General features: G+C 49.3%; 1 protein-coding gene across 1 annotated transcript in view; it reads right to left on the bottom strand.

Annotated features, from left to right (window-relative positions):
• The window catches only part of LOC139549568 (small G protein signaling modulator 2-like), a 94797-nt gene that overhangs the window by 7646 nt on the left and 61325 nt on the right, over window positions 1-25826 (bottom strand). The window contains exons 13-23 of the mRNA XM_071360201.1: window positions 14763-14928; window positions 12518-12582; window positions 11439-11584; window positions 7468-7596; window positions 7127-7303; window positions 5885-6607; window positions 5025-5149; window positions 4466-4548; window positions 4022-4131; window positions 3622-3718; window positions 132-299 (exon numbers count right to left, since the gene is read on the bottom strand). Coding sequence (XP_071216302.1) covers window positions 132-299; window positions 3622-3718; window positions 4022-4131; window positions 4466-4548; window positions 5025-5149; window positions 5885-6607; window positions 7127-7303; window positions 7468-7596; window positions 11439-11584; window positions 12518-12582; window positions 14763-14928 — 1989 coding nt within the window. The remainder of the gene's footprint in view (window positions 1-131; window positions 300-3621; window positions 3719-4021; window positions 4132-4465; window positions 4549-5024; window positions 5150-5884; window positions 6608-7126; window positions 7304-7467; window positions 7597-11438; window positions 11585-12517; window positions 12583-14762; window positions 14929-25826) is intronic.

The raw sequence follows: 25826 nt of genomic DNA, 5'->3' as shown, positions 1-25826 counted from the left end.
CTGTCTGTGTCTCTGGATATCTGTCTATCTGTCTATCTGTCTATCTGTCTATCTGTCTATCTGTCTATCTATCTGTCTATCTGTCTGTCTGTCTGTCTGTCTGTCTGTCTGTCTGTCTGTCTGTCAGTCACCGTTGAAGAAGGTGATGATGTCAGTGAAGTCCATGGTATTGTCTCTGATGATCTCTCTGTAGACCTCTACCAGAGCCAGGGCCAGGAACAGGATGAAGTGCTGAGAGGAGATATAAGGGGCCGCCCAGATCACCTCCCATACTGAGAACACATCCTGGTACAGCAGCTCTGGAGGGGAGAGACACACACAGAGGAGACACACACACACACAGAGGAGGCACACACACAGAGGAGGCACACACACAGAGGAGGCACACACACAGAGGACACACACACACACACAGAGGAGGCACACACACAGAGGGGAGATACACACAAACAGTTACTTGCATTGTATTCAACTCCAACCTGAAATGTCATACAGAAACCCTGTGTACCACACTCATATCATATAAAACTCCCTACTGAAAACAGAACCAAGGTTGGTAAAACTCCTGGCTCATATCATATAAAACTCCCTACTGAAAACAGAACCAAGGTTGGTAAAACTCCTGGCTCATATCATATAAAACTCCCTACTGAAGACAGAACCAAGGTTGGTAAAACTCCTGGCTCATATCATATAAAACTCCCTACTGAAGACAGAACCAAGGTTGGTAAAACTCCTGGCACTTCACATACAGTTGAAGTCGGAAGTTTACATACACCTTAGCCAAATACATTTAAACTCAGTTTTTCACAATTCCTGACATTTAATCCGCGTAGAAATTCCCTGTCTTAAGTCAGTTAGTATCACCACTTTATTTTAAAAGAATGTGAAATGTCAGAATAATAGTAGAGAGAATGATTTATTTCAGCTTTTATTTCTTTCATCACATTCCCAGTGGGTCAGAAGTTTACATGCACTCAATTAGTATTTGGTAGCATTGCCTTTAAATTGTTTAACTTGGGTCAAACGTTTCGGGTAGCCTTCCACAAGCTTCCCACAATAAGATGAGTGCATTTTGGCCCATTCCTCCTGACAGAGCTGGTGTAACTGAGTCAGGTTTGTAGGCCTCGTTGCTCACACACGCTTTTTCAGTTCTGCCCACAAATTTTCTATGGGATTGAGGTCAGGGCTTTGTGATGGCCACTCCAATACCTTCACTTTGTTGTCCTTAAGCCATTTTGCCACAACTTTGGAAGTATGCTTGTAGTCATTGTCCATTTGGAAGACCCATTTGCGACCAAGCTTTAACTTCCTGACTGATGTCTTGAGATGTTGCTTCAATATATCCACATAATTTCCCTTCCTCATGATGCCATCCATTTATTTGTGAATTGCACCAGACCCTCCTGCAGCAAGGCACCCCCACAACATGATGCTGCCACCCCCGTGCTTCACGGTTGGGATGGTGTTCTTCGGCTTGCATGCCTCCCCCTTTTCCCTCTAAACATAACGATGGTCATTATGGTCAAACAGTTCTATTTTTGTTTCATCAGACCAGAGGACATTTCTCCAAAATGTACGATCTTTGTCCCCATGTGCAGTTGCAAACCGTAGTCTGGCTTTTTATGGCGGTTTTGGAGCAGTGGCATCTTCCTTGCTGAGCGGCCTTTCAGGTTATGTCGATATAGGACTCGTTTTACTATGGATATAGATACTTTTGTACCTGTTTCTTCCAGCATCTTCACAAGGTCCTTTGCTGTTGTTCTGGGATTGATTTGCACTTTTCGCACCAAAGTACGTTCATCTCTAGGAGACAGAACGCGTCTCCTTCCTGAGCGGTATGATGGCTGCGTGGTCCCATGGTGTTTATACTTGTGTACTATTGTTTGTACAGATGAACGTGGTACCTTCAGGCGTTTGGAAATTACTCCCAAGGATGAATCAGACTTGTGGACATCTACAATTTTTTTAATGAGGTCTTGGCTGATTTCTTTTGATTTTCCCATGATGTCAGGCAAAGAGGCACTGCGTTTGAAGGTAGGCCTTGAAATACATCCACATGTACACCTCCTATTGACTCAAATGATGTCAATTAGCCAATCAGAAGCTTCTAAAGCCATGACATCATTTTCTGGAATTGTCCAAGCTGTTTAAAGGCACAGTCAACTTAGTGTATGTAAACTTCTGACCCACTAGAATTGTGATACAGTGAATTATAAGTGAAATAATCTGTCTGTAAACAATTGTTGGAAAAATGACTTGTTTCATGCACAAAGTAGATGTCTTAACCGATTTGCCAAAACTATAGTTTGTTAACAAGAAATTTGTGGAGTGGTTGAAAAACGAGTTTTAATGACTCCAACCTAAGTGTATGTAAACTTCCGACTTCAACTGTATAAAACTCCCTACTGAAGACCAAGGTTCAATCCTAGCATTACACCCTTCCCACTGTTCAAATAAAATCAAATTTGATTGGACGGCGTACACATATTTTGCAGACGTTATTGCAGGTGCAGAGAAATGCTTATGTTTCTAGCTCCAACAGTGCAACAATACACAACAATACACAACAATACAGAGCAATCTGCCCAAGAGTCAAGAGTGCTCGATGCGTGAGTAGTACAGGAGATGTGATGAAAGAACTTCCGCAGGTTTTTTCCCTTAGATTTCCTTTGTTAAAATCCCCAGGTACAATAAATGCGGCCTCAGGATATGCAGTTTCCAGTTTGCGCAAAGTCCAGTGTAGTTCCTTTAGAGCCGTCACCGTGTCAACTTTGGGGGGGGGGGGGGGGGGGAATATACACAGCCGAAGAACATTTTCTCAGGAGGTAATGCGGTCTGCATTTGATGGTGAGTTTTTCCACATCGGGAAAACAAAATGACTTGAGTTGCTGTATGTTACCACAATAAACCCATGCGTAGATAATCATGAAACATACACTTCCACCTTACTAAAAATATATATATTTCTTCCTGTCAGCGCGATGGACGGACAATCCCACTGGCTGAATGGACGGGGACAGTATATCCGGAGAGAGCCATGATTCCGTGAAACAGAGTATGTTACAGTCCCTGATGTCTCTCTGGAAGGAGATCCTCGCCCTGAGCTCGTCTACTTTATTGTCCAGGGACTGAACGTTAGCGAGTAATATACTCGGAAGCGGTGGGTGGTGTGCACGCCTCCTGAGTCGGACTTGAAGTCCACTCCTTCTTCCTCTTGTCCGGCGTCGTCGTCTTGGAGCAGCCTCCCCCCCAGGATGAATGGAACTGCCTCGGGGAGCTCACACAAAAAGGATCCAATTCAGGGAAGTCAAATTTCTGGTTGAAATGTTGATGAATGACCCGCCGATCTAATATCCAAAAGTTACTTTCGTCTGTAAGCAATAATGCACGAAAAGTTCTGAGCAAATAATGTAAGAAATAATAACAATAACAAAAAAATACTGCAAAGTTGGCAAGGAGCTAAAAACAAGGCATATTGTCCATATTCTCACACTGCTTCTCTTACTTGCCTGTAACCCCCCCCCTGTTTCATAATTGTCTGAGTAAAGCTTCAAAATCCCCCTGTCAAAAAATATAATTAAATAAATGGAAAGAGTGTTGTTTGTGAGCGTATCGTACCTCTTTTGAAGTCCAACAGGAACCAGCGGTAACAGAAATAGAAGTGGGTGTAGTCTCCATTCTGATGCATCAGCTCAAACAGCTCCGAGTCCAGGATCTGACATCATCAAACAGAGACCACAACAGAGCAGACCACAGGTTAGGGGTCATGTTAGGATCATTTGAGCGCGCACGCACGCACACACACACACAGTCAGGGCGGCAGGTAGCCTAGTGGTTAGAGCGTTGGGCCAGTAACCGAAAGGTTGCTAGATCTAAACCCTGAGCTGAAAAGGTAAAAATCTGTTGCCCCTAAACAAGCAGTTAACCCACTGTTCCTAGGCCATCATTGTAAATAAGAATTTGTTCCTAACACTGACTTGCCTATTTAAATAAAGGTTAAATCAATAAAACACCAGACCTGTATGAGGGACCTCATGTTGGCAAAGTGTGTGTCCATGGCTCCGCCGTTGGGGAAGTTCTGGCTCATCCTCTTCATCAGCTGGGTGAAGCAGCTGTACGCCAGGCACTCTGATGGGGGGAGGGGAGGGAGGAAGGCATGGGGGGGGGGGGGGGAGGCGAGGGTCAACAAATACTCTGGGAGAGGCTGTACTTTTTCTGTATATTGTGACCAAGGATTGACACATACATGCCCCTTCCATCACTGATCACTGTGTAATGCAACGGCTAATGAGTAAAAGCTAATTGCAAATGGCTATAATTGCTAATGTATCATTACTAATTGCTGGCTAACAGCTAACGGCAAAACGGCTAACGGGCTTCATAGGGCCCTGGTCAAAAGAAGTGCACAGTATAGGGAATAGGGTCCCATTTGGGAGGTAGCCATGTTGACTGAGGTTCCTACCATCGTCCAGAATGACCATGAGAGGGGCCAGCAGGTCACACATCCCCTGGACATAACCCATCTCCAGATTCTCCCACACATAGCTGGGACAGGATGGGGAAAGAAAAGGGGGAGGAAGATTGGGGAAAGAGGGGGGAGGAAGAGGGGTATTAGGGGGGAAAGAAGAGGGGGAGGAAAAGGGGGGAAAGAGGTGGAAGAGGGGGGAAGAAAAGGGGTAAGAAGGGGGGAGGGAGATTGGGAAAAGAGAGGGGAGGAAGAGGGGGAAAGAAGAGGGAAACACGAAGAAGAGACGTGAGCGAATGAGTGAACTGAAACGGATCAAATTGAAGTGTGTGTCTGTGTGTGTGTGTTTGTTTACCTGCACATGATGTTGCGTAGTTTCTCCAGGTTAGCGGTGGTAAAGTAGTAGTAGTTACGGTGTTTACCTGCACATGATGTTGCGTAGTTTCTCCGGGTTAGCGGTCGTAAAGTAGCAGTAGTTACGGTGTTTACCTGCACATGATGTTGCGTAGTTTCTCCAGGTTAGCGGTGGTAAAGTAGCAGTAGTTACGGTGTTTACCTGCACATGATGTTGCGTAGTTTCTCCAGGTTAGCGGTGGTAAAGTAGCAGTAGTTACGGTCACAGCGCTGGACATCCTTATCTATCCTGTGGAGGTTCAGAGCCACTGTGTCCAGCAGCTCAATCTGCGCACACACACACACACACACACACACACACACACACACACACACACACACACACACACACACACACACACACACACACACACACACACACACACACACACACACACACACACACATATACACATACATACACACACACACACATACACACACACACATATACTTCAATTTGATCCGTTTCAGTTCACTTGAAGGGTAAATATCAATGCAGTAAAATTGCCCCCAGAACAGTACTCAGAACAGTACCCAGAACAGTACTCAGAACAGTATCCAGAACAGTACTCAGAACAGTACTCAGAACAGTACTCAGAACAGTATCCAGAACAGTATCCAGAACAGTACCCAGAACAGTATCCAGAACAGTATCCAGAACAGTACTCAGAACAGTACTCAGAACAGTACTCAGAACAGTACTCAGAACAGTATCCAGAACAGTACTCAGAACAGTACCCAGAACAGTACTCAGAACAGTACTCAGAACAGTATCTAGAACAGTACTCAGAACAGTATCCAGAACAGTACTCAGAACAGAACTCAGAACAGTATTCAGAACCGTTTTCAGATCAGTATCCAGAACATTTTAAATGTGATCTAAGTGTTTGGATATGCAATTCAATGATGCTCCCTGTGAGTGCAGGGAGTCTTTATTGAGTATCTGTCTCTCTGTGTGTCTGTGTCTGAGTGTCTGTGTGTCTGTGTGTGTGTCTGTGTGTGTGTGTGTCCAGTACTTACCGTATAGGAGGAGAGTGAAGGCATCCCCTCTGCTCCTCCATTCTCATTGGTCATCAACTTATCCAGCTGACTGCACAGCATCTCCTCACTCAACCAATCCTGTCGCCCCTTCTCCTCCGTCACACTGTACAAGTGTGGCCGGGCCTCCTCCCCGGCTCCTCCCTCCTGCCCGGCTCCTCCCTCCTGCCCGGCTCCCCCCTCCTGCCCGGCTCCCCCCTCCTGCCCTGCTCCTCCCTCCTGCCCTGCTCCCCCCTCCTCCCCGGCTCCCCCCTCCTGCCCGGCTCCCCCCTCCTGCCCGGCTCCCCCCTCCTGCCCGGCTCCTCCCTCCTGCCCTGCTCCTCCCTCCTGCCCTGCTCCTCCCTCCTGCCCTGCTCCTCCCTCCTGCCCTGCTCCTCCCTCCTGCCGTGCTCCTCCCTCCTGCCGTGCTCCTCCCTCCTGCCGTGCTCCTCCCTCCTCCCCTGCTCCCCCCTCCTCCACCGTGCTCTGTCCATCGTCGATAGAGGAGAGAATCTGAGAGTGCCCGGAGGTGACAGAGTAGTTCCTGGAGGATGGGAGGCCGGAGTCAGGGGAGTCAAACTCCACTAGGGGGCGCTCATCAGGAGCTAGTGCCCCACCGGCTGCGGGGAGAATCACTGTAGAGTGGCTGGGGGTGTCTCCGCCCCTCCCTCCTGGGGTGTCCTGCCCACCCGCCCCTGCGTCGGGCTCATCCACTGACATGAACATCTGGCAGGAGGGAGGAGGGAGGAGAAGGCAGGAGGGTTGGGGAGGACGGAGAAGGGCGGAGGAGGGAGGAGGAAGGGGGAGGAGGGAGGAAAAGGGGGGAGAAGGCAGGAGGCTTGAGGAGGACGGAGAAGGGGGGAGGGGGAGGGAGGTAAAGGGAGGAGGCGGCAGGAGGTTTGAGGAGGACGGAGAAGGGCAGAGGAGGGAGGAAGGGGGAGGAAAAGGGGGGAGAAGGCAGAAGGCTTGAGGAGGACGGAGAAGGGGGGAGGAAGAGGGAGGAGAGAGGATAAGGGGGGAGAAGGCAGGAGGAATGAGGAGGACGGAGAAGGGGGGAGGAGGAGGGGTAGAGATGGGTTTTTTATAAACAGCTAAAACAAACAGGAAAATTACCCACTTCTAGTTATATGTAATGTTTGCACGTGTTTTTATAATGATTTAAAAAATACATTTTATTCAATCAACCAACCAATTAATCAACCAATCAAACAACCAGCCAACCAATTAATCAACCAACCAACCCACCTCATTGCAGAGAGTGGAGTCTCTGTGTCTGAGGACGTGGCTGTCTATGCTGCTTCCTGAAGACAGATTAGTAAAGATGGCCGACTGCATCTCTTTCTCTCTCTGCTTGACGATCACCTCGCAGGACTTCCACTCCTTCATCACCTGCTGGTACCGTGCACTGATCTTCTCATCGATCTACAGACCAACACAGTAGGACAAGATGTTTTAAAATAGACGTATTACATTTGGAAACTGAGAGGGGTTACTGTAAAGTGGGAGTGGAAACAAGTATTGAACCCCGTCTCTGGTGGGGAGATGTTAAAACACAGAGACAGACAGACAGACGTATTGTTAGCTACCTGGCTCATGTCCTTCTTGCCCATGCCAAACTTGTAGTGACCCAGCAGGAAGGGCCAGACTTCCTTCCTGATGTCATGCTGTACACCTCCATAATACACCAGCCACAACAACTCCAACTCCTTATAGTTCTAGAGAGAGAAATAAAGAGAGAGCGAGAGAGAGAGAGAGAGAGAGAGGGAGAGAGAGGGAGAGAGAGAGAGACAGAGAGAGAGAGAGACAGAGAGAGAGAGAGACAGAGAGAGAGACAGAGAGAGAGAGAGAGACAGAGAGAGAGAGAGAGAGAGAGAGAGAGACCAAGACAGTGATTCAGATTAGTAAAGCTGGCATGAACAGTATATATAAGACAGCCCTATTTGGTAAAAGTCCATATTATGGCATGAACAACTCAAATAAGCAAAGAGAAACGACAGTCCATCATTCATTTAAGACAAGATCAGTCAATCTGGAAAATTTCAAGAACTTTTAAAGTTTTCTCAAGTGCAGTGGCAAAAACCATCAAGCACTATGGTGAAACTGGCTCTCAAGTTCATTAGAGTTAACTGCACCTCAGATTGCAGCCCAAATAAATGCTTCACAGAGTTCAAGTAACAGACACATCTCAACATCAACTGTTCAGAGGAGACTGTGTGAATCAGGCCTTCATGGTCGAATTGCTGCAAAGAAACCACTACTAAAGGACACCAATGAGAAGAACAGACTTGCTTGGGCCAAGAAACACGAGCAATGGACATTAGACTGGTGGAAATCTGTCCTTTTGTCTAATGAGACCACATTTTAGATTTTTGATTCCAACCGCCGTGTCTTTGTGAGACGCAGAGTAGGTGAACGGATGATCTCCACATGTGTGGTTCCCATCGTGAAGCATGGAGGAGGAGGTGTGGGGATGCTTTGCTGGTGACACTGTCAGTGATTTATTTAGAATTCAAGGCACACTTAACCAGCATGGCTACCACAGCATTCTGCAGCGATACGCCATCCCATCTGGTTTGCGCTTAGTGGGACTATCATTTGTTTTTCAACAGGACAATAACAAGGCAATCTGAAAACAAGGCTCCCTAAATTTTATCAGCATATCGATTGCACGACACAGGCTGGCAAAACCATGGATCATTGTTATTCTAACTTCCGCGACCCATTTAAGGCCCTCCCCCGCCCCCTTTCGGAAAAGCTGACCACGACTCCATTTTGTTGCTCCCAGCCTACAAACAGAAACTAAAACAGGAAGCACCTGCACTCAGGTCTGTTCAACGCTGGTCCGACCAATCGTATTCCATGCTTCAAGATTGCTTCGATCACGTGGACTGACAATAACATTAATGAATACGCTGATTCGGTGAGCGAGTTTATTAGCAAGTGCATCGGTGATGTTGTACCCACAGCGTCTATTAAAACATTCCCCAACCAGAAACCGTGGATTGATGGCAGCATTCGCGCAAAACTAAAAGCGCGAACCACTGCTTTAAATCAGGGCAAGGCGACCGGAAACATGACCGAATACAAACAGTGTAGCTATTCCCTCCGCAAGGCAATCAAACAAGCTAAGCATCAGTATAGAGACAAAGTGGAGTCGCAATTCAACGGCTCAGACACGAGAGGTATTTGGCAGGGTCTACAGTCAATCACGGAGTACAAAAGGAAAACCAGCCCCGTCGCGGACCACGATGTCTTGCTCCCAGACAAACTAAACAACTTCTTTGCTTGCTTTGAGGACAATACAGTGCCACTGACACGGCCCGCTACCAAAACCTGCGGGCTCTCCTTCACTGCAGCCAACGTGTATAAAACATTTACATGTGTTAACGTGTTAACCCTCGCAAGGCTGCAGGCCCAGGCGGCATCCACAGCCGCGTCCTCAGAGCATGCGCAGACCAGCTGACTGGTGTGTTTACGGACATATTCAATCAATCCCTATTCCAGTCTGTTGTCCCCACATGCTTCAAGATGGCCACCATTGTTCCTGTTCCCAAGAAAGCTAAGGTAACTGAGCTAAATGACTATCGCCCCGTAGCACTCACTTCAGTCATCATGAAGTGCTTTGAGAGACTAGTCAAGGACCATATCACCTCCACCCTACCTGACACCCTAGACCCACTCCAATTCGCATACCGCCCCAACAGATCCACAGATGACGCAATCTCAATCGCACTCCACACTACCCTTTCTCACCTGGACAAAAGGAACACCTATGTGAGAATGCTGTTCATTGACTACAGCTCAGCGTTCAACACCATAGTGCCCTCGAAGCTCATCAGTAAGCTAAGAACCTTGGAACTAAACAGCTCCCTCTGCAACTGGATCCTAGATATCTCTCATAGCTACCCCCAACCCTCTCATATCTCTCATAGCTACCCCCAACCCTCTCATAGCTACCCCCAACCCTCTCATATCTCTCATAGCTACCCCCAACCATCTCGTGTCTCTCATAACTACCCCCAACCCCCTCTCATCTCTAATAGCTACCCCCAACCCCCTCTCATCTCTCATAGCTACCCCCAACCCCCTCTCATATATCTCATAGCTACCCCCAACCCCCTCTCATAACTACCCCCAACCCCCTCTCATATATCTCATAGCTACCCCCAACCATCTCGTGTCTCTCATAACTACCCCCAACCCCCTCTCATCTCTCATAGCTACCCCCAACCCTCTCGTATCTCTCATAGCTACCCCCAACCCTCTCGTATCTCTCATAGCTACCCCCAACCCTCTCGTATCTCTCATAGCTAACCCCAAACCTCTCGTATCTCTCATAGCTACCCCCAACCCTCCCATCTCTCATAGCTACCCCCAACCCTCTCATCTCTCATAGCTACCCCCACCCCTCTCGTATCTCTCATAGCTACCCCCACCCCCTCTCATATCTCTCATAGCTACCCCCAACCCTCTCGTATCTCTCATAGCTACCCCCAACCCTCTCGTGTCTCTCATAGCTACCCCCAACCCTCTCATATCTCTCATAGCTACCCCCAACCCTCTCATATCTCTCATAGCTACCCCCAACCCTCTCATATCTCTCATAGCTACCCCCAACCCTCTCGTATCTCTCATAGCTACCCCCAACCCTCTCGTGTCTCTCATAGCTACCCCCAACCCTCTCATATCTCTCATAGCTACCCCCAACCCTCTCATATCTCTCATAGCTACCCCCAACCCTCTCATAGCTACCCCCAACCCCCTCTCATATCTCTCATAGCTACCCCCAACCCTCTCGTGTCTCTCATAGCTACCACCAACCCTCTCATAGCTACCCCCAACCCTCTCATAGCTACCCCCAACCCTCCCATCTCTCATAGCTACCCCCAACCCTCTCATAGCTACCCCCAACCCCCTCTCATAGCTACCCCCAACCCTCCCATCTCTCATAGCTACCCCCAACCCTCTCATAGCTACCCCCAACCCTCTCATAGCTACCCCCAACCCTCTCATAGCTACCCCCAACCCTCCCATCTCTCATAGCTACCCCCAACCCTCTCATAGCTACCCCCAACCCTCTCATATCTCTCATAGCTACCCCCAACTCTCTCATATCTCTCATAGCTACCCCCAACTTTCTCATATCTCTCATAGCTACCCCCAAAACATACTTATTTGAAGTCGGTTTACTTCTCAACAACACCATGTGGACATTAATTTCTTCTTGAATTGAATATGATTACTGAGCATAGAGTGATGTTTATGTTGACCCCTTTTAGAGGACTAGCTACAACATTACACCCAGCCACCCAGTCAGCCAGTCAGTCAGCTAGCCACCAAGCCACCCACCCACCCAGCCAGCCAGGCAGCCTCCCAGCCATCCACCTAGCCAGCCAGCCACCCACCCAGCCAGCCAGCCAGCCAGCCAGCCAGCCAGCCAGCCAGCTACCCAGCCATCCACCGACACAGCCACCCAGCCAGCCAGCTGTCCACCTCGCCAGCCACCCACCCACCCACCCACCCAGCTACCCAGCCAGCCAGCAAGTCACTAACCCACCTTGCAGTCTTTCTGGTACTTTCTCCACACGTCTCTGCTCAGGCCCCCCGACGCCTCGCAAGGTTTGTCAGGAAGGACAATGTTGTGGCTGACCAGTGCTGACAGGTGGGTACGGACCGTGGACAGGTGTCGACAGTAGGCCAGCCCTGGAGGGAGGGAGGGAGACACAGGTTTGGAGAGAAAGAGATAGGACATGAGCGAGACAGACGGAGGGCGTGAGACAGGAAGGAAGGAGTGAATGGAAAGAGAAAGGACATGATAGAGACAGACGAAGGGCGTGAGACAGGAAGGAAGGAGTGAAGGGAAAGAGATAGGACATGATAGAGACAGACGAAGGGCGTGAGACAGGAAGGAAGGAGTGAAGGGAAAGAGATAGGACATGATAGAGACAGACGAAGGGCGTGAGACAGGAAGGAAGGAGTGAAGGGAAAGAGATAGGACATGATAGAGACAGACGGACGGCGTGAGTCAGGAAGGAAGAAGTGAAGGGAAAGAGATAGGACATGATAGAGACAGACGGACGGCGTGAGACAGGAAGGAAGGAGTGAAGGGAAAGAGATAGGACATGATAGAAACAGACGGAGGGCGTGAGACAGGAAGGAAGGAGTGAAGGGAAAGAGATAGGACATGATAGAGACAGACGAAGGGCGTGAGACAGGAAGGAAGGAGTGAAGGGAAAGAGATAGGACATGAGCGAGACAGACAGAGGGCGTGAGACAGGAAGGAAGGAGTGAAGGGAAAGAGATAGGACATGATAGAGACAGACAGAGGGCGTGAGACAGGAAGGAAGGAGTGAAGGGAAAGAGATGGGACATGAGCGAGACAGACGGAGGGCGTGAGACAGGAAGGAAGGAGTGAAGGGAAAGAGATAGGACATGATAGAGACAGACGAAGGGCGTGAGACAGGAAGGAAGGAGTGAAGGGAAAGAGATAGGACATGATAGAGACAGACGGAGGGCGTGAGACAGGAAGGAAGGAGTGAAGAAAGATAGACAAAAGAAGACAGGGAACTCCCTTTATGAACGAACAGGGAACTGAGAAACAAACTACTTTGAGAGAAAGAACACAGACAGACTTACATCCGTAGAAGGCCCTGGACACGATCTGCCTTTTCATATTCTGGCACAGCATCTTCAGAGGGATACTGGAAAGAGGAAATGCACAGTGGTGAGGTGATGATAGTATGATTTCAGGTTATCAAATAATGATGTGATGAATCAGGACTGTGTGAGTAACGGACTCTGTGTGTGAGTAACGGACTCTGTGTGAGAGTAACGGACTCTGTGTGAGAGTACCGGACTCTGTGTGAGAGTAACGGGCTCTGTGTGAGAGTAACGGGCTCTGTGTGTGAGTAACGGGCTCTGTGTGTGAGTAACGGGCTCTGTGTGTGAGTAACGGGCTCTGTGTGTGAGTAACGGGCTCTGTGTGTGAGTAACGGGCTCTGTGTGTGAGTAACGGGCTCTGTGTGTGAGTAACGGACTCTGTGTGTGAGTAACGGACTCTGTGTGTGAGTAACGGACTCTGTGTGAGTAACGGACTCTGTGTGTGAGTAACGGACTCTGTGTGTGAGTAACGGACTCTGTGTGTGAGTAACGGACTCTGTGTGTGAGTAACGGACTCTGTGTGAGAGTACTCTGTGTGTGAGTAACGGACTCTGTGTGAGAGTAACGGACTCTGTGTGAGAGTAACGGACTCTGTGTGTGAGTAACGGACTCTGTGTGAGTAACGGACTCTGTGTGAGTAACGGACTCTGTGTGAGTAACGGACTCTGTGTGAGTAACGGACTCTGTGTGTGAGTAACGGACTCTGTGTGTGAGTAACGGACTCTGTGTGAGTAACGGACTCTGTGTGAGTAACGGACTCTGTGTGTGAGTAACGGACTCTGTGTGTGAGTAACGGACTCTGTGTGTGAGTAACGGACTCTGTGTGAGTAACGGACTCTGTGTGAGTAACGGACTCTGTGTGTGAGTAACGGACTCTGTGTGAGTAACGGACTCTGTGTGAGTAACGGACTCTGTGTGAGTAACGGACTCCGTGTGTGAGTAACGGACTCCGTGTGTGAGTAACGGACTCCGTGTGTGAGTAACGGACTCCGTGTGTGAGTAACGGACTCCGTGTGTGAGTAACGGACTCCGTGTGTGAGTAACGGACTCCGTGTGTGAGTAACGGACTCCGTGTGTGAGTAACGGACTCCGTGTGTGAGTAACGGACTCCGTGTGTGAGTAACGGACTCCGTGTGTGAGTAACGGACTCCGTGTGAGAGTAACGGACTCCGTGTGAGAGTAACGGACTCCGTGTGAGAGTAACGGACTCCGTGTGAGAGTAACGGACTCCGTGTGAGAGTAACGGACTCCGTGTGTGAGTAACGGACTCCGTGTGTGAGTAACGGAGTGTGTGTGTGAGTAACGGACTCTGTGTGTGAGTAACGGGCTCTGTGTGTGAGTAGCGGGCTCTGTGTGTGAGTAGCGGACTCTGTGTGTGAGTAACGGACTCTGTGTGTGAGTAACGGACTCTGTGTGTGAGTAACGGACTCCGTGTGTGAGTAACGGACTCCGTGTGTGAGTAACGGACTCCGTGTGTGAGTAACGGACTCCGTGTGTGAGTAACGGACTCCGTGTGTGAGTAACGGACTCCGTGTGTGAGTAACGGACTCCGTGTGTGAGTAACGGACTCCGTGTGTGAGTAACGGACTGCGTGTGAGAGTAACGGACTCCGTGTGTGAGTAACGGACTCCGTGTGTGAGTAACGGACTCCGTGTGAGAGTAACGGACTCCGTGTGAGAGTAACGGACTCCGTGTGTGAGTAACGGACTCCGTGTGAGAGTAACGGACTCCGTGTGTGAGTAACGGACTCCGTGTGTGAGTAACGGAGTGCGTGTGTGAGTAACGGACTCTGTGTGTGAGTAACGGGCTCTGTGTGTGAGTAGCGGGCTCTGTGTGTGAGTAGCGGACTCTGTGTGTGAGTAACGGACTCTGTGTGTGAGTAACGGACTGTGTGTGTGAGTAACGGACTCCGTGTGTGAGTAACGGACTCCGTGTGTGAGTAACGGACTCCGTGTGTGAGTAACGGACTCCGTGTGTGAGTAACGGACTCCGTGTGTGAGTAACGGACTCCGTGTGTGAGTAACGGACTCTGTGTGTGAGTAACGGACAGTGTGTGTGTGCATGTGCGTGCGTATGCATGCGTGTATGTGTGAGTTCGTGTGTGTGTGTGTGTGTGTGTGTGTGTGTGTGTGTGTGTGTGTGTGTGTGTGTGTGTGTGTGTGTGTATGCGTATGTGTGAGTTCTTGAGTAGGTGTTTGTGTGTGTGTGTGTGTATTCTCACCGGTCGTGGATGCAGGTGCAGCCTCCTGGGTATTCCAAGGAGACGTTACTGCCCCTTGTGGAGCAACACAGACATGACGACATGTGACTGGTGCACTCTGCTGCCTGCTGCCATGACGATGGGCTGCCTCCCATATAGGCACCCTGGATGTCCATCTCCCCATGGTCTGGAGGGGGAGGGATGGAGGGAGAGAGAGGGGGAGGATGGAGAGCAAGAGAGAGGGAGTATGGATGGAGAGAGAGAGGGGAGAATGGAGAGAGGGGGAGAGAGGGAGAATGGAGGGAGAGGGGGGATGGAGAGAGAGAGCGAGACGGATGGAGGGAACGGGGGGATGGAGAGAGAGAGCGAGACGGATGGACAGAGAAGGGAGAGAGTAACGATGGAGAGAGAGGGAGAATGGCGAGAGAGAGAGGCAGGATGGAGAGAGTGGGAGAATGGAGAGAGAGAGAGAGGGAGGATGGAGAGAGTGGGAGAATGGAGAGAGAGGGAGAGAGGGGGGATGGAGAGAGAGAGCGAGACGGATGGACAGAGAAGGGAGAGAGTAATGATGGAGGGAGAGGGAGAATGGAGAGAGAGAGAGGGAGAATGGAGAGAGAGAGAGGGAGAATGGAGAGAGTGGGAGAATGGATAGAGAGGGAGAGGAGAGATGGGGGGGTGAGAGAGAGAGACGGATGGACAGAGAAGGGAGAGAGTAACGATGGAGAGCGAGCGAAAGTGATGGAGCAAGGGGGAGTACAACAGCGAGAAAAGAGATCAAACAGGTAGGGACTGAGGAGATTAAAGGTGCTCTGAGACACTAAACTAATCTAGTTAACATCCCTTGTCTGGCTACAATGACATTATCTGTAATTATACATGACATCAATTCATTAAGGTAGAGAGAGAGTTCTCTCTTTATCGATTTCAGATTCATGTGTTTAAAAAAAAAAATAGCTCTTTCAAATATTGTATTTTTCATTTTGCGTACATTGCTCACATACAGTTGAAGTCGGAAGTTTACATACACTTAGGTTAGAGTCATTACAACTTGTTTTTCAACCACTCCACAAATTTCTTGTTAAAAAACTATAGTTTTGGCAAGTCGGTTAGGACATCTACTTGATGCATGACACAAGTAATTTTTCCAACAATTGTTTACAGACAGATTATTTCACTTATAAATTCACTGTATCACAATTCCAGTGGGTCAGAAGTTTACATACACTAAGTTGACTGTGTCTTTAAACAGCTTGGAAAATTCCAGAAAAGGATGTCATGGCTTCTGATAGGCTAATTGACATAATTTGAGTCAATTGAAGGTGTACCTGTGGATGTATTTCAAGGCCTACCTTCAAACTCAGTACCTTTTTGCTTGACATCATGGGAAAATCTAAAGAAATCAGCCAAGACCTCAGAAAAAAAAATTGTAGACCTCCACAAGTCTGGTTCATCCTTGGGAGCAATTTTCAAATGCATGAAGGTACCATGTTCATCTGTACAAACAATAGTACGCAAGTATAAACACACCACGCAGTCGCCATACCGCTCAGGAAGGAGATGCGTTCTTTCTCCTAGAGATGAACGTACTTTGGTGCGAAAAGTGCAAATCAATCCCAGAACAACAGCAAAGGACCTTGTGAAGATGCTGGAGGAAACAGGTACAAAAGTATCTTTATCCACAGTAAACAAGTCCTATATCGATGTAACCTGAAAGGCCGCTCAGCAAGGAAGATGCCACTGCTCCAAAACCGCCATTAAAAAAGCCAGACTACGGTTTGCAACTGCACATGGGGACAAAGATCGTACATTTTGGAGAAATGTCCTCTGGTCTGATGAAACGAAAATAGAACTGTTTGGCCATAATGACCATCATTATGTTTGGAGAAAAAAGGGGGATGCTTGCAAGCTGAAGAACACCATCCAAAACGTGAAGCACGGGGGTGGCAGCATCATGTTGTGGGGGTGCCTTGCTGCAGGAGGGTCTGGTGCAATTCACAAAATAGATGGCATCATGAGGCAGGAAAATGATGTGGATATATTGAAGCAACATCTCAAGACATCAGTCAGGAAGTTAAAGCTTGGTCGCAAATGGGTCTTCCAAATGGACAATGACCCCAAGCATACTTCCAAAGTTGTGGCAAAATGGCTTAAGGACAACAAAGTCAAGGTATTGGAGTGGCCATCACAAAGCCCTGACCTCAATCCCATAGAAAATGTGTGGGCAGAACTGCAAAAGCGTGTGCGAGCAAGGAGGCCTACAAACCTGACTCAGTTACACCAGCTCTGTCAGGAGGAATGGGCCAAAATTCACCCAACTTATTGTGGGAAGCTTGTGGAAGGCTACCCAAAACATTTGACCCAAGTTAAACAATTTAAAGGCAATGCTACCAAATACTAATTGAGTGTATGTAAACTTCTGACCCACTGGGAATGTGATGAAAGAAATAAAAGCTGAAATAAATCATTCTCTCTACTATTATTCTGACATTTCACATTCTTAAAATAAAGTGGTGATCCTAACTGGCCTAAGACAGGGAATTTTTACTCGGATTAAATGTCAGGAATTGTGGAAAAACTGAGTTTAAATGTATTTGGCTAAGGTGTATGTAAACTTCCATCTTCAACTGTAGATGAGGTATACATTTATGTATGTGATTGTCCGCGAGTCAGACAGGCATCATAAAACACATAACATTATATTGAGAATAAACAAAAACATGGAAATGAATAGGAAGAAGTTATGGGAAGCGAGAGTTTTGGAAACAAATGGAAGGAAGCGAGCAGACAGAGCAGAGCATGCTGGGGCAGAGAGAAGACAACATGGAGAACAGACCGGCTCCACAAAAGGACCCCAAAAAAACATTAGGAGAGGAGAGGGGGAGAGGAGGAGAGGATAGCGGGAGAGGAGAGGGGGAGAGGAGGAGAGGATAGCGGGAGAGGAGAAGGTCAGGAGGAGAGGAGAGCGGGAGAGGAGAAGGCCAGGAGGAGAGGAGAAGGCAAGGAGGAGAGGAGAAGGCCAGGAGGAGAGGAGAAGGCAAGGAGGAGAGGAGAAGGCCAGGAGGAGAGGATAGCGGTGAGAGGAGAAGGCCAGGAGGAGAGGAGAAGGCAAGGAGGAGAGGAGAAGGCCAGGAGGAGAGGAGAAGGCAAGGAGGAGAGTAGAAGGCCAGGAGGAGAGGAGAGCGGGAGAGGAGAAGGCCAGGAGGAGAGGAGAGCGGTGAGAGGAGAAGGCCAGGAGGAGAGGAGAGCGGTGAGAGGAGAAGGCAAGGAGGAGAGGAGAAGGCCAGGAGGAGAGGATAGCGGTGAGAGGAGAAGGCCAGGAGGAGAGGAGAGCGGTGAGAGGAGAAGGCCAGGAGGAGAGGAGAGCGGGAGAGGAGGAGGCCAGGAGGAGAGGAGAGCGGTGAGAGGAGAAGGCCAGGAGGAGAGGAGAGCGGTGAGAGGAGAAGACCAGGAGGAGAGGAGAAGGCCAGGAGGAGAGGAGAGCGGTGAGAGGAGAAGGCCAGGAGGAGAGGAGAGCGGTGAGAGGAGAAGGCCAGGAGGAGAGGAGAGCGGTGAGAGGAGAAGGCCAGGAGGAGAGGAGAGCGGTGAGAGGAGAAGACCAGGAGGAGAGGAGAGCGGGAGAGGAGAAGGCCAGGAGGAGAGGAGAGCGGGAGAGGAGAAGGCCAGGAGGAGAGGAGAGCGGGAGAGGAGAAGGCCAGGAGGAGAGGAGAGCGGTGAGAGGAGAAGGCCAGGAGGAGAAGAGAGCGGTGAGAGGAGAAGGCCAGGAGGAGAGGAGAGCGGTGAGAGGAGAAGGCCAGGAGGAGAGGAGAGCGGTGAGAGGAGAAGGCCAGGAGGAGAGGAGAGCGGTGAGAGGAGAAGGCCAGGAGGAGAGGAGAGCGGTGAGAGGAGAAGGCCAGGAGGAGAGGAGAGCGGTGAGAGGAGAAGGCCAGGAGGAGAGGAGAGCGGTGAGAGGAGAAGGCCAGGAGGAGAGGAGAGCGGTGAGAGGAGAAGGCCAGGAGGAGAGGAGAGCGGTGAGAGGAGAAGGCCAGGAGGAGAGGAGAGCGGTGAGAGGAGAAGGCCAGGAGGAGGAGAGCGGTGAGAGGAGAAGGCCAGGAGGAGAGGAGAGCGGTGAGAGGAGAAGGCCAGGAGGAGAGGAGAGCGGGAGAGGAGAATGCCAGGAGGAGAGGAGAGCGGTGAGAGGAGAAGGCCAGGAGGAGAGGAGAGCGGTGAGAGGAGAAGGCCAGGAGGAGAGGAGAGCGGGAGAGGAGAAGGACAGGAGGAGAGGAGAAGGCAAGGAGGAGAGGAGAAGGCCAGGAGGAGAGGATAGCGGTGAGAGGAGAAGGCCAGGAGGAGAGGAGAGCGGTGAGAGGAGAAGGCCATGAGGAGAGGAGAGCGGGAGAGGAGGAGGCCAGGAGGAGAGGAGAGCGGTGAGAGGAGAAGGCCAGGAGGAGAGGAGAGCGGTGAGAGGAGAAGGCCAGGAGGAGAGGAGAGCGGTGAGAGGAGAAGACCAGGAGGAGAGGAGAGCGGGAGAGGAGAAGGCCAGGAGGAGAGGAGAGCGGGAGAGGAGAAGGCCAGGAGGAGAGGAGAGCGGGAGAGGAGAAGGCCAGGAGGAGAGGAGAGCGGTGAGAGGAGAAGGCCAGGAGGAGAGGAGAGCGGTGAGAGGAGAAGGCCAGGAGGAGAGGAGAGCGGTGAGAGGAGAAGGCCAGGAGGAGAGGAGAGCGGGAGAGGAGAAGGCCAGGAGGAGAGGAGAGCGGTGAGAGGAGAAGGCCAGGAGGAGAGGAGAGAGGTGAGAGGAGAAGGCCAGGAGGAGAGGAGAGCGGGAGAGGAGAAGGACAGGAGGAGAGGAGAGCGGGAGAGGAGAAGGCCAGGAGGAGAGGAGAGCGGGAGAGGAGAAGGCCAGGAGGAGAGGAGAGCGGTGAGAGGAGAAGGCCAGGAGGAGAGGAGAGCGGTGAGAGGAGAAGGCCAGGAGGAGAGGAGAGCGGGAGAGGAAAAGGCCAGGAGGAGAGGAGAGCGGGAGAGGAGAAGAGGAGAGCGGGAGAGGAGAAGGCCAGGAGGAGAGGAGAGCGGTGAGAGGAGAAGGCCAGGAGGAGAGGAGAGCGGGAGAGGAGAAGGCCAGGGGGAGAGGAGAAGGCCAGGAGGAGAGGAGAGCGGGAGAGGAGAAGGCCAGGAGGAGAGGAGAGCGGTGAGAGGAGAAGGCCAGGAGGAGAGGAGAGCGGTGAGAGGAGAAGGCCAGGAGGAGAGGAGAGCGGGAGAGGAGAAGGCCAGGAGGAGAGGAGAGCGGGAGAGGAGAAGGCCAGGAGGAGAGAGACAGGGCAGCGGGGTTCTCAGTCCATGCAGGAAGCATAAAGCTAGAACATAACAACATAAAAGGAACTAAAGCTAAAAAACTAAAAGTAGAAAGAATCAGAAAAATGTAAACATGAAAGAAATGCTCTTCACCTTAATTCTTCTTCAGGATTTTAGGAAGGGATTTTAGGGCTTTTGGTAATGCACTCCCTTGACATAACGATACTGTGACAGGGTAGGAACAAAAGTGTAACAGGGTAGAAAAGAAAGTGTGACAGGGTAGAAAACCAACGTGTAACAGGGTAGAAACCAAAATGTGACAGGGTAGGAGCCAAAGTGTGACAGGGTAGAAACCAAAGTGTGACAGGGTAGAAACCAAAGTGTGACAGGGTAGGAACCAAAGTGTGACAGGGTAGAAACCAAAGTGTAACAGGGTAGAAACGAAAGTGTGACAGGGTAGAAACGAAAGTGTGACAGGGTAGGAACCAAAGTGTGACAGGGTAGAAACCAAAGTGTAACAGGGTAGAAATGAAAGTGTGACAGGGTAGGAACCAAAGTGTGACAGGGTAAGAACCAAAGTGTAACAGGGTAGAAACGAAAGTGTGACAGGGTAGGAACCAACGTGTAACAGGGTAGGAACCAAAGTGTGACAGGGTAGAAACCAAAGTGTGACAGGGTTGAAACCAAAGTGTGACAGGGTAGGAACCAACGTGTAATAGGGTAGAAACCAAAGTGTGACAGGGTAGGAACCAAAATGTGACAGGGTAGAAACCAAAATGTGACAGGGTAGAAACCAAAGTGTAACAGGGTAGAAAAACGAAAGTGTAACAGGGTAGAAACCAACGTGCAACAGGGTAGGAACCAACGTGTGACAGGGTAGAAACCAAAATGTGACAGGGTAAACACCAAAGTGTGACAGGGTAGGAACCAAAATGTGACAGGGTTGTAACCAAAGTGTGACAGGGTAGGAACCAAAGTGTGACAGGGTAGGAACCAAAGTGTGACAGGTTAGGAAGCCAAAGTGTGACAGGGTAGAAACCAAAATGTGACAGGGTAGAAACCAAAGTGTGACAGGGTAGAAACCAAAGTGTGACAGGGTAGGATACAAAGTGTGACAGGGTAGTGTGAGAGGGTAGAAACCAAAGTGTGACAGGGTAGAAACCAAAATGTGACAGGGTAGGAACCAAAGTGTGACAGGGTAGGAACCAAAGTTTTGTCGATGTCTCAACTACTGCGGAACCCCACAGGACCCTAGCCGTCACAACGGAAGGGACGAGGGCACGACCTGGGTTAAGTGAAGAATTACAGCGAACAGCATTGCAGAAAGAACAGCTGCAGAGGAAGAGGAACAAACTAAATCAGAGCAAAGAAAGAAAGGGGAGAGAGCGAGAAGATATACATACATTTTTTTTTAACACATTCTGTTAAAACAAAATGAAACTGGTTGCTGCATATCTCACATGTAAATTCGTCAGGCATGCTGTAGTGAACACAAATGAAGACAACGGAGCCAAAACAACAACTAAACAGTAAAGAGAAGGGTTGGTGAACCAAACCAAAAGTGCAAAAAGGAAAAACGACAGAGCAAATTATCAAAGCATTTATTTGTGTCCCAGAACCCAACAGTGCTGAGAGGAGAGGACCATCATACTGGGACTAACATGGTACTGCTCCACTGAGAGGACCATCATACTGGGACTAACATGGTACTGCTCCACTGAGAGGACCATCATACTGGGACTAACATGGTACTGCTCCACTGAGAGGAGAGGACCATCATACTGGTACTAACATGGTACTGCTCCACTGAGAGGACCATCATAATGGTACTAACATGGTACTGCTCCACTGAGAGGAGAGGACCATCATACTGGGACTAACATGGTACTGCTCCACTGAGAGGACCATCATACTGGTACTAACATGGTACTGCTCCACTGAGAGGAGAGGACCATCATACTGGGACTAACATGGTACTGCTCCACTGAGAGGAGAGGACCATCATACTGGGACTAACATGGTACTGCTCCACTGAGAGGAGAGGACCATCATACTGGGACTAACATGGTACTGCTCCACTGAGAGGAGAGGACCATCATACTAGGACTAACATGGTACTGCTCCACTGAGAGGACCATCATACTGGGACTAACATGGTACTGCTCCACTGAGAGGAGAGGACCATAATACTGGAACTAACATGGTACTGCTCCACTGAGAGGAGAGGACCATCATACTGGTACTAACATGGTACTGCTCCACTGAGAGGAGAGGACCATCATACTGGGACTAACATGGTACTGCTCCACTGAGAGGAGAGGACCATCATACTGGGACTAACATGGTACTGCTCCACTGAGAGGAGAGGACCATCATACTGGTACTAACATGGTACTGCTCCACTGAGAGGACCATCATACTGGTACTAACATGGTACTGCTCCACTGAGAGGAGAGGACCATCATACTGGGACTAACATGGTACTGCTCCACTGAGAGGACCATAATACTGGGCCTAACATGGTACTGCTCCACTGAGAGGACCATCATACTGGGACTAACATGGTACTGCTCCACTGAGAGGACCATCATACTGGGACTAACATGGTACTGCTCCACTGAGAGGAGAGGACCATCATACTGGGACTAACATGGTACTGCTCCAATGAGAGGAGAGGACCATCATACTGGGACTAACATGGTACTGCTCCACTGAGAGGAGAGGACCATCATACTGGGACTAACATGGTACTGCTCCACTGAGAGGACCATCATACTGGGACTAACATGGTACTGCTCCACTGAGAGGAGAGAACCATAATACTGGAACTAACATGGTACTGCTCCACTGAGAGGAGAGGACCATCATACTGGTACTAACATGGTACTGCTCCACTGAGAGGAGAGGACCATCATACTGGGACTAACATGGTACTGCTCCACTGAGAGGAGAGGACCATCATACTGGGACTAACATGGTACTGCTCCACTGAGAGGAGAGGACCATCATACTGGTACTAACATGGTACTGCTCCACTGAGAGGACCATCATAATGGTACTAACATGGTACTGCTCCACTGAGAGGAGAGGATCATCATACTGGGACTAACATGGTACTGCTCCACTGAGAGGACCATCATACTGGTACTAACATGGTACTGCTCCACTGAGAGGAGAGGACCATCATACTGGTACTAACATGGTACTGCTCCACTGAGAGGACCATCATACTGGGACTAACATGGTACTGCTCCACTGAGAGGACCATCATACTGGGACTAACATGGTACTGCTCCACTGAGAGGAGAGGACCATCATACTGGTACTAACATGGTACTGCTCCACTGAGAGGACCATCATACTGGTACTAACATGGTACTGCTCCACTGAGAGGACCATCATACTGGATAATACTGGGACTAACATCGTACTGCTCCACTGAGAGGAGAGGACCATAATACTGGTACTAACATGGTACTGCTCCACAGAGGAGAGGACCATCATACTGGGACTAACATGGTACTGCTCCACTGAAAGGAGAGGACCATCATACTGGTACTAACATGGTACTGCTCCACTGAGAGGACCATCATACTGGTACTAACATGGTACTGCTCCACTGAGAGGAGAGGACCATCATACTGGGACTAACATGGTACTGCTCCACTGAGAGGACCATCATACTGGTACTAACATGGTACTGCTCCACTGAGAGGAGAGGACCATCATACTGGTACTAACATGGTACTGCTCCACTGAGAGGACCATCATACTGGGACTAACATGGTACTGCTCCACTGAGAGGACCATCATACTGGGACTAACATGGTACTGCTCCACTGAGAGGAGAGGACCATCATACTGGTACTAACATGGTACTGCTCCACTGAGAGGACCATCATACTGGTACTAACATGGTACTGCTCCACTGAGAGGACCATCATACTGGCACTAACATGGTACTGCTCCACTGAGAGGAGAGGACCATCATACTGGGACTAACATGGTACTGCTCCACTGAGAGGAGAGGACCATCATACTGGGACTAACATGGTACTGCTCCACTGAGAGGACCATAATACTGGGACTAACATGGTACTGCTCCACTGAGAGGAGAGGACCATAATACTGGTACTAACATGGTACTGCTCCACTGAGAGGAGAGGACCATCATAACTGAGACTAGAGCATATATATTTTTAGATTACTGTCCCAACTAAAACAACAAAATACTTAATTGCATAATTTTGTCCTTGAAACTTTACATTGAAATACTGTAGAATTTCCATTCATTACTATGGAGGACTGTTCCTACTGGGGAGTACCAATATGTCTGACCAGTGGCTTCCAAACCTCTCAATGGCTAGTCTCCCAGTCCCTGTCGCTGAAAAACATCCCCCACAGCATGATGCTGCCACCACCATGCTTCACCGTAGGGATGGTGCCAGGTTTTCTCCAGACGTGATGCTTGGCATTCAGGCCAAAGAGTTCATTCTTGGTTTCATCAGACCAGAGAATCTTGTTTCTCATGGTCTGAGAGTCTTTAGGTGCCTTTTGGCAAACTCCAAGCAGGCTGTCATGTGATTTTACTGAGGAGTGGCTTCCGTCTGGCCACTCTACCATAAAGGCCTGATTTTTGGAGTGCTGCAGAGATTGTTGTCCTTCTGGAAGGTTCTCAAATCTCCACAGAGGAACTCCGGAGCTCTGTCAGAGTGACCATCAGGTTCTTGGTCACCTCTTTGATCAAAGCCCTTCTCCCCTTATTGCTCAGTTTGGCTGGGTGTCCAGCTCTAGGAAGAGTCTTGGTGGTTCCAAACTTCTTCCATTTAAGAATGATGGAGGCCACTGTGTTCTTGGGCACCTTCAATGCTGCAGAAATGTTTTGTTACCCCTCCCCAGATCTGTGTCTTGACACAATCCTGTCTCGGAGCTCTGCGGACAATTCCTTCGACCTCATGGCTTGGTTTTTGCTCTGACATTCACTGTCAACTGTGGGACCTTATATAGACAGGTGTGTGCCTTTCCAAATCATGTCCAAGCAATTGAATTTACCACAGGTGGACTTCAATCAAGTTGTAGAAACATCTCAAGGATGATCAATGGAAACAGGATGCACCTGAGATCAATTTTGAGTCTCATAGCATAGGGTCTGAATACTTATGTAATTAAAGTATTTCTGTTTAAAAAATGTAATACATTTGCAAAAATGTCAAAAAAACTGTTTTTGCTTTGTTACTATGGGGTAATGTGTGTAGATTGCTGAGGAAAAATATTTATTTAATCAATTTTAGAACAAGGCTGTAACGTATCAAAATGTGCTAAAAAGTCTGAATTCTTTCCGAATGCACTGTACAGTACATCAACGCTTAGAGCCTTTTACCCTGGCAATTGAATGAATGATTCTCTCTCTATGGTATGATCTACAGAAGTACAAGTAGCCTGTTGACTCAAGGTTCCTACAGGGGAATATTGACGTAAACGCTGAATAAAGGGGCTTCAGGTAACTAGGCTACAGTATGAATCACTTACATCAGATTGGCTTTATGTTGGTCTCCCCACCTCCCATTTCTGTCCTTCCTCTCTCTACTCCTACCTCTCTTTTCCTCTCCTTCTCTCCCTCTCTGTCTCTAGTTTTGTCATTTTGTATTAAAAGAGAGAGCGGAAACTCAACAGCCATCCACTCTCCCCTCTCTAACTCTCCCAAGCAACCAACCACACACACCCTAACCAACCCTGCACTGTTGGATTAGGCCACGGGGACAAAGAGACACACAGCGGTTTAGATGGGAGGGTAAGATGGGGAGGGATGGACCAGGAGGGTGA

This window comes from Salvelinus alpinus, chromosome 22, assembly GCF_045679555.1.
Source record: "Salvelinus alpinus chromosome 22, SLU_Salpinus.1, whole genome shotgun sequence".
NCBI lineage: Eukaryota > Metazoa > Chordata > Actinopteri > Salmoniformes > Salmonidae > Salvelinus > Salvelinus alpinus.
Note: the sequence above shows the minus strand (reverse complement) of the source record. Positions and strands in the feature narration are given on the sequence as shown.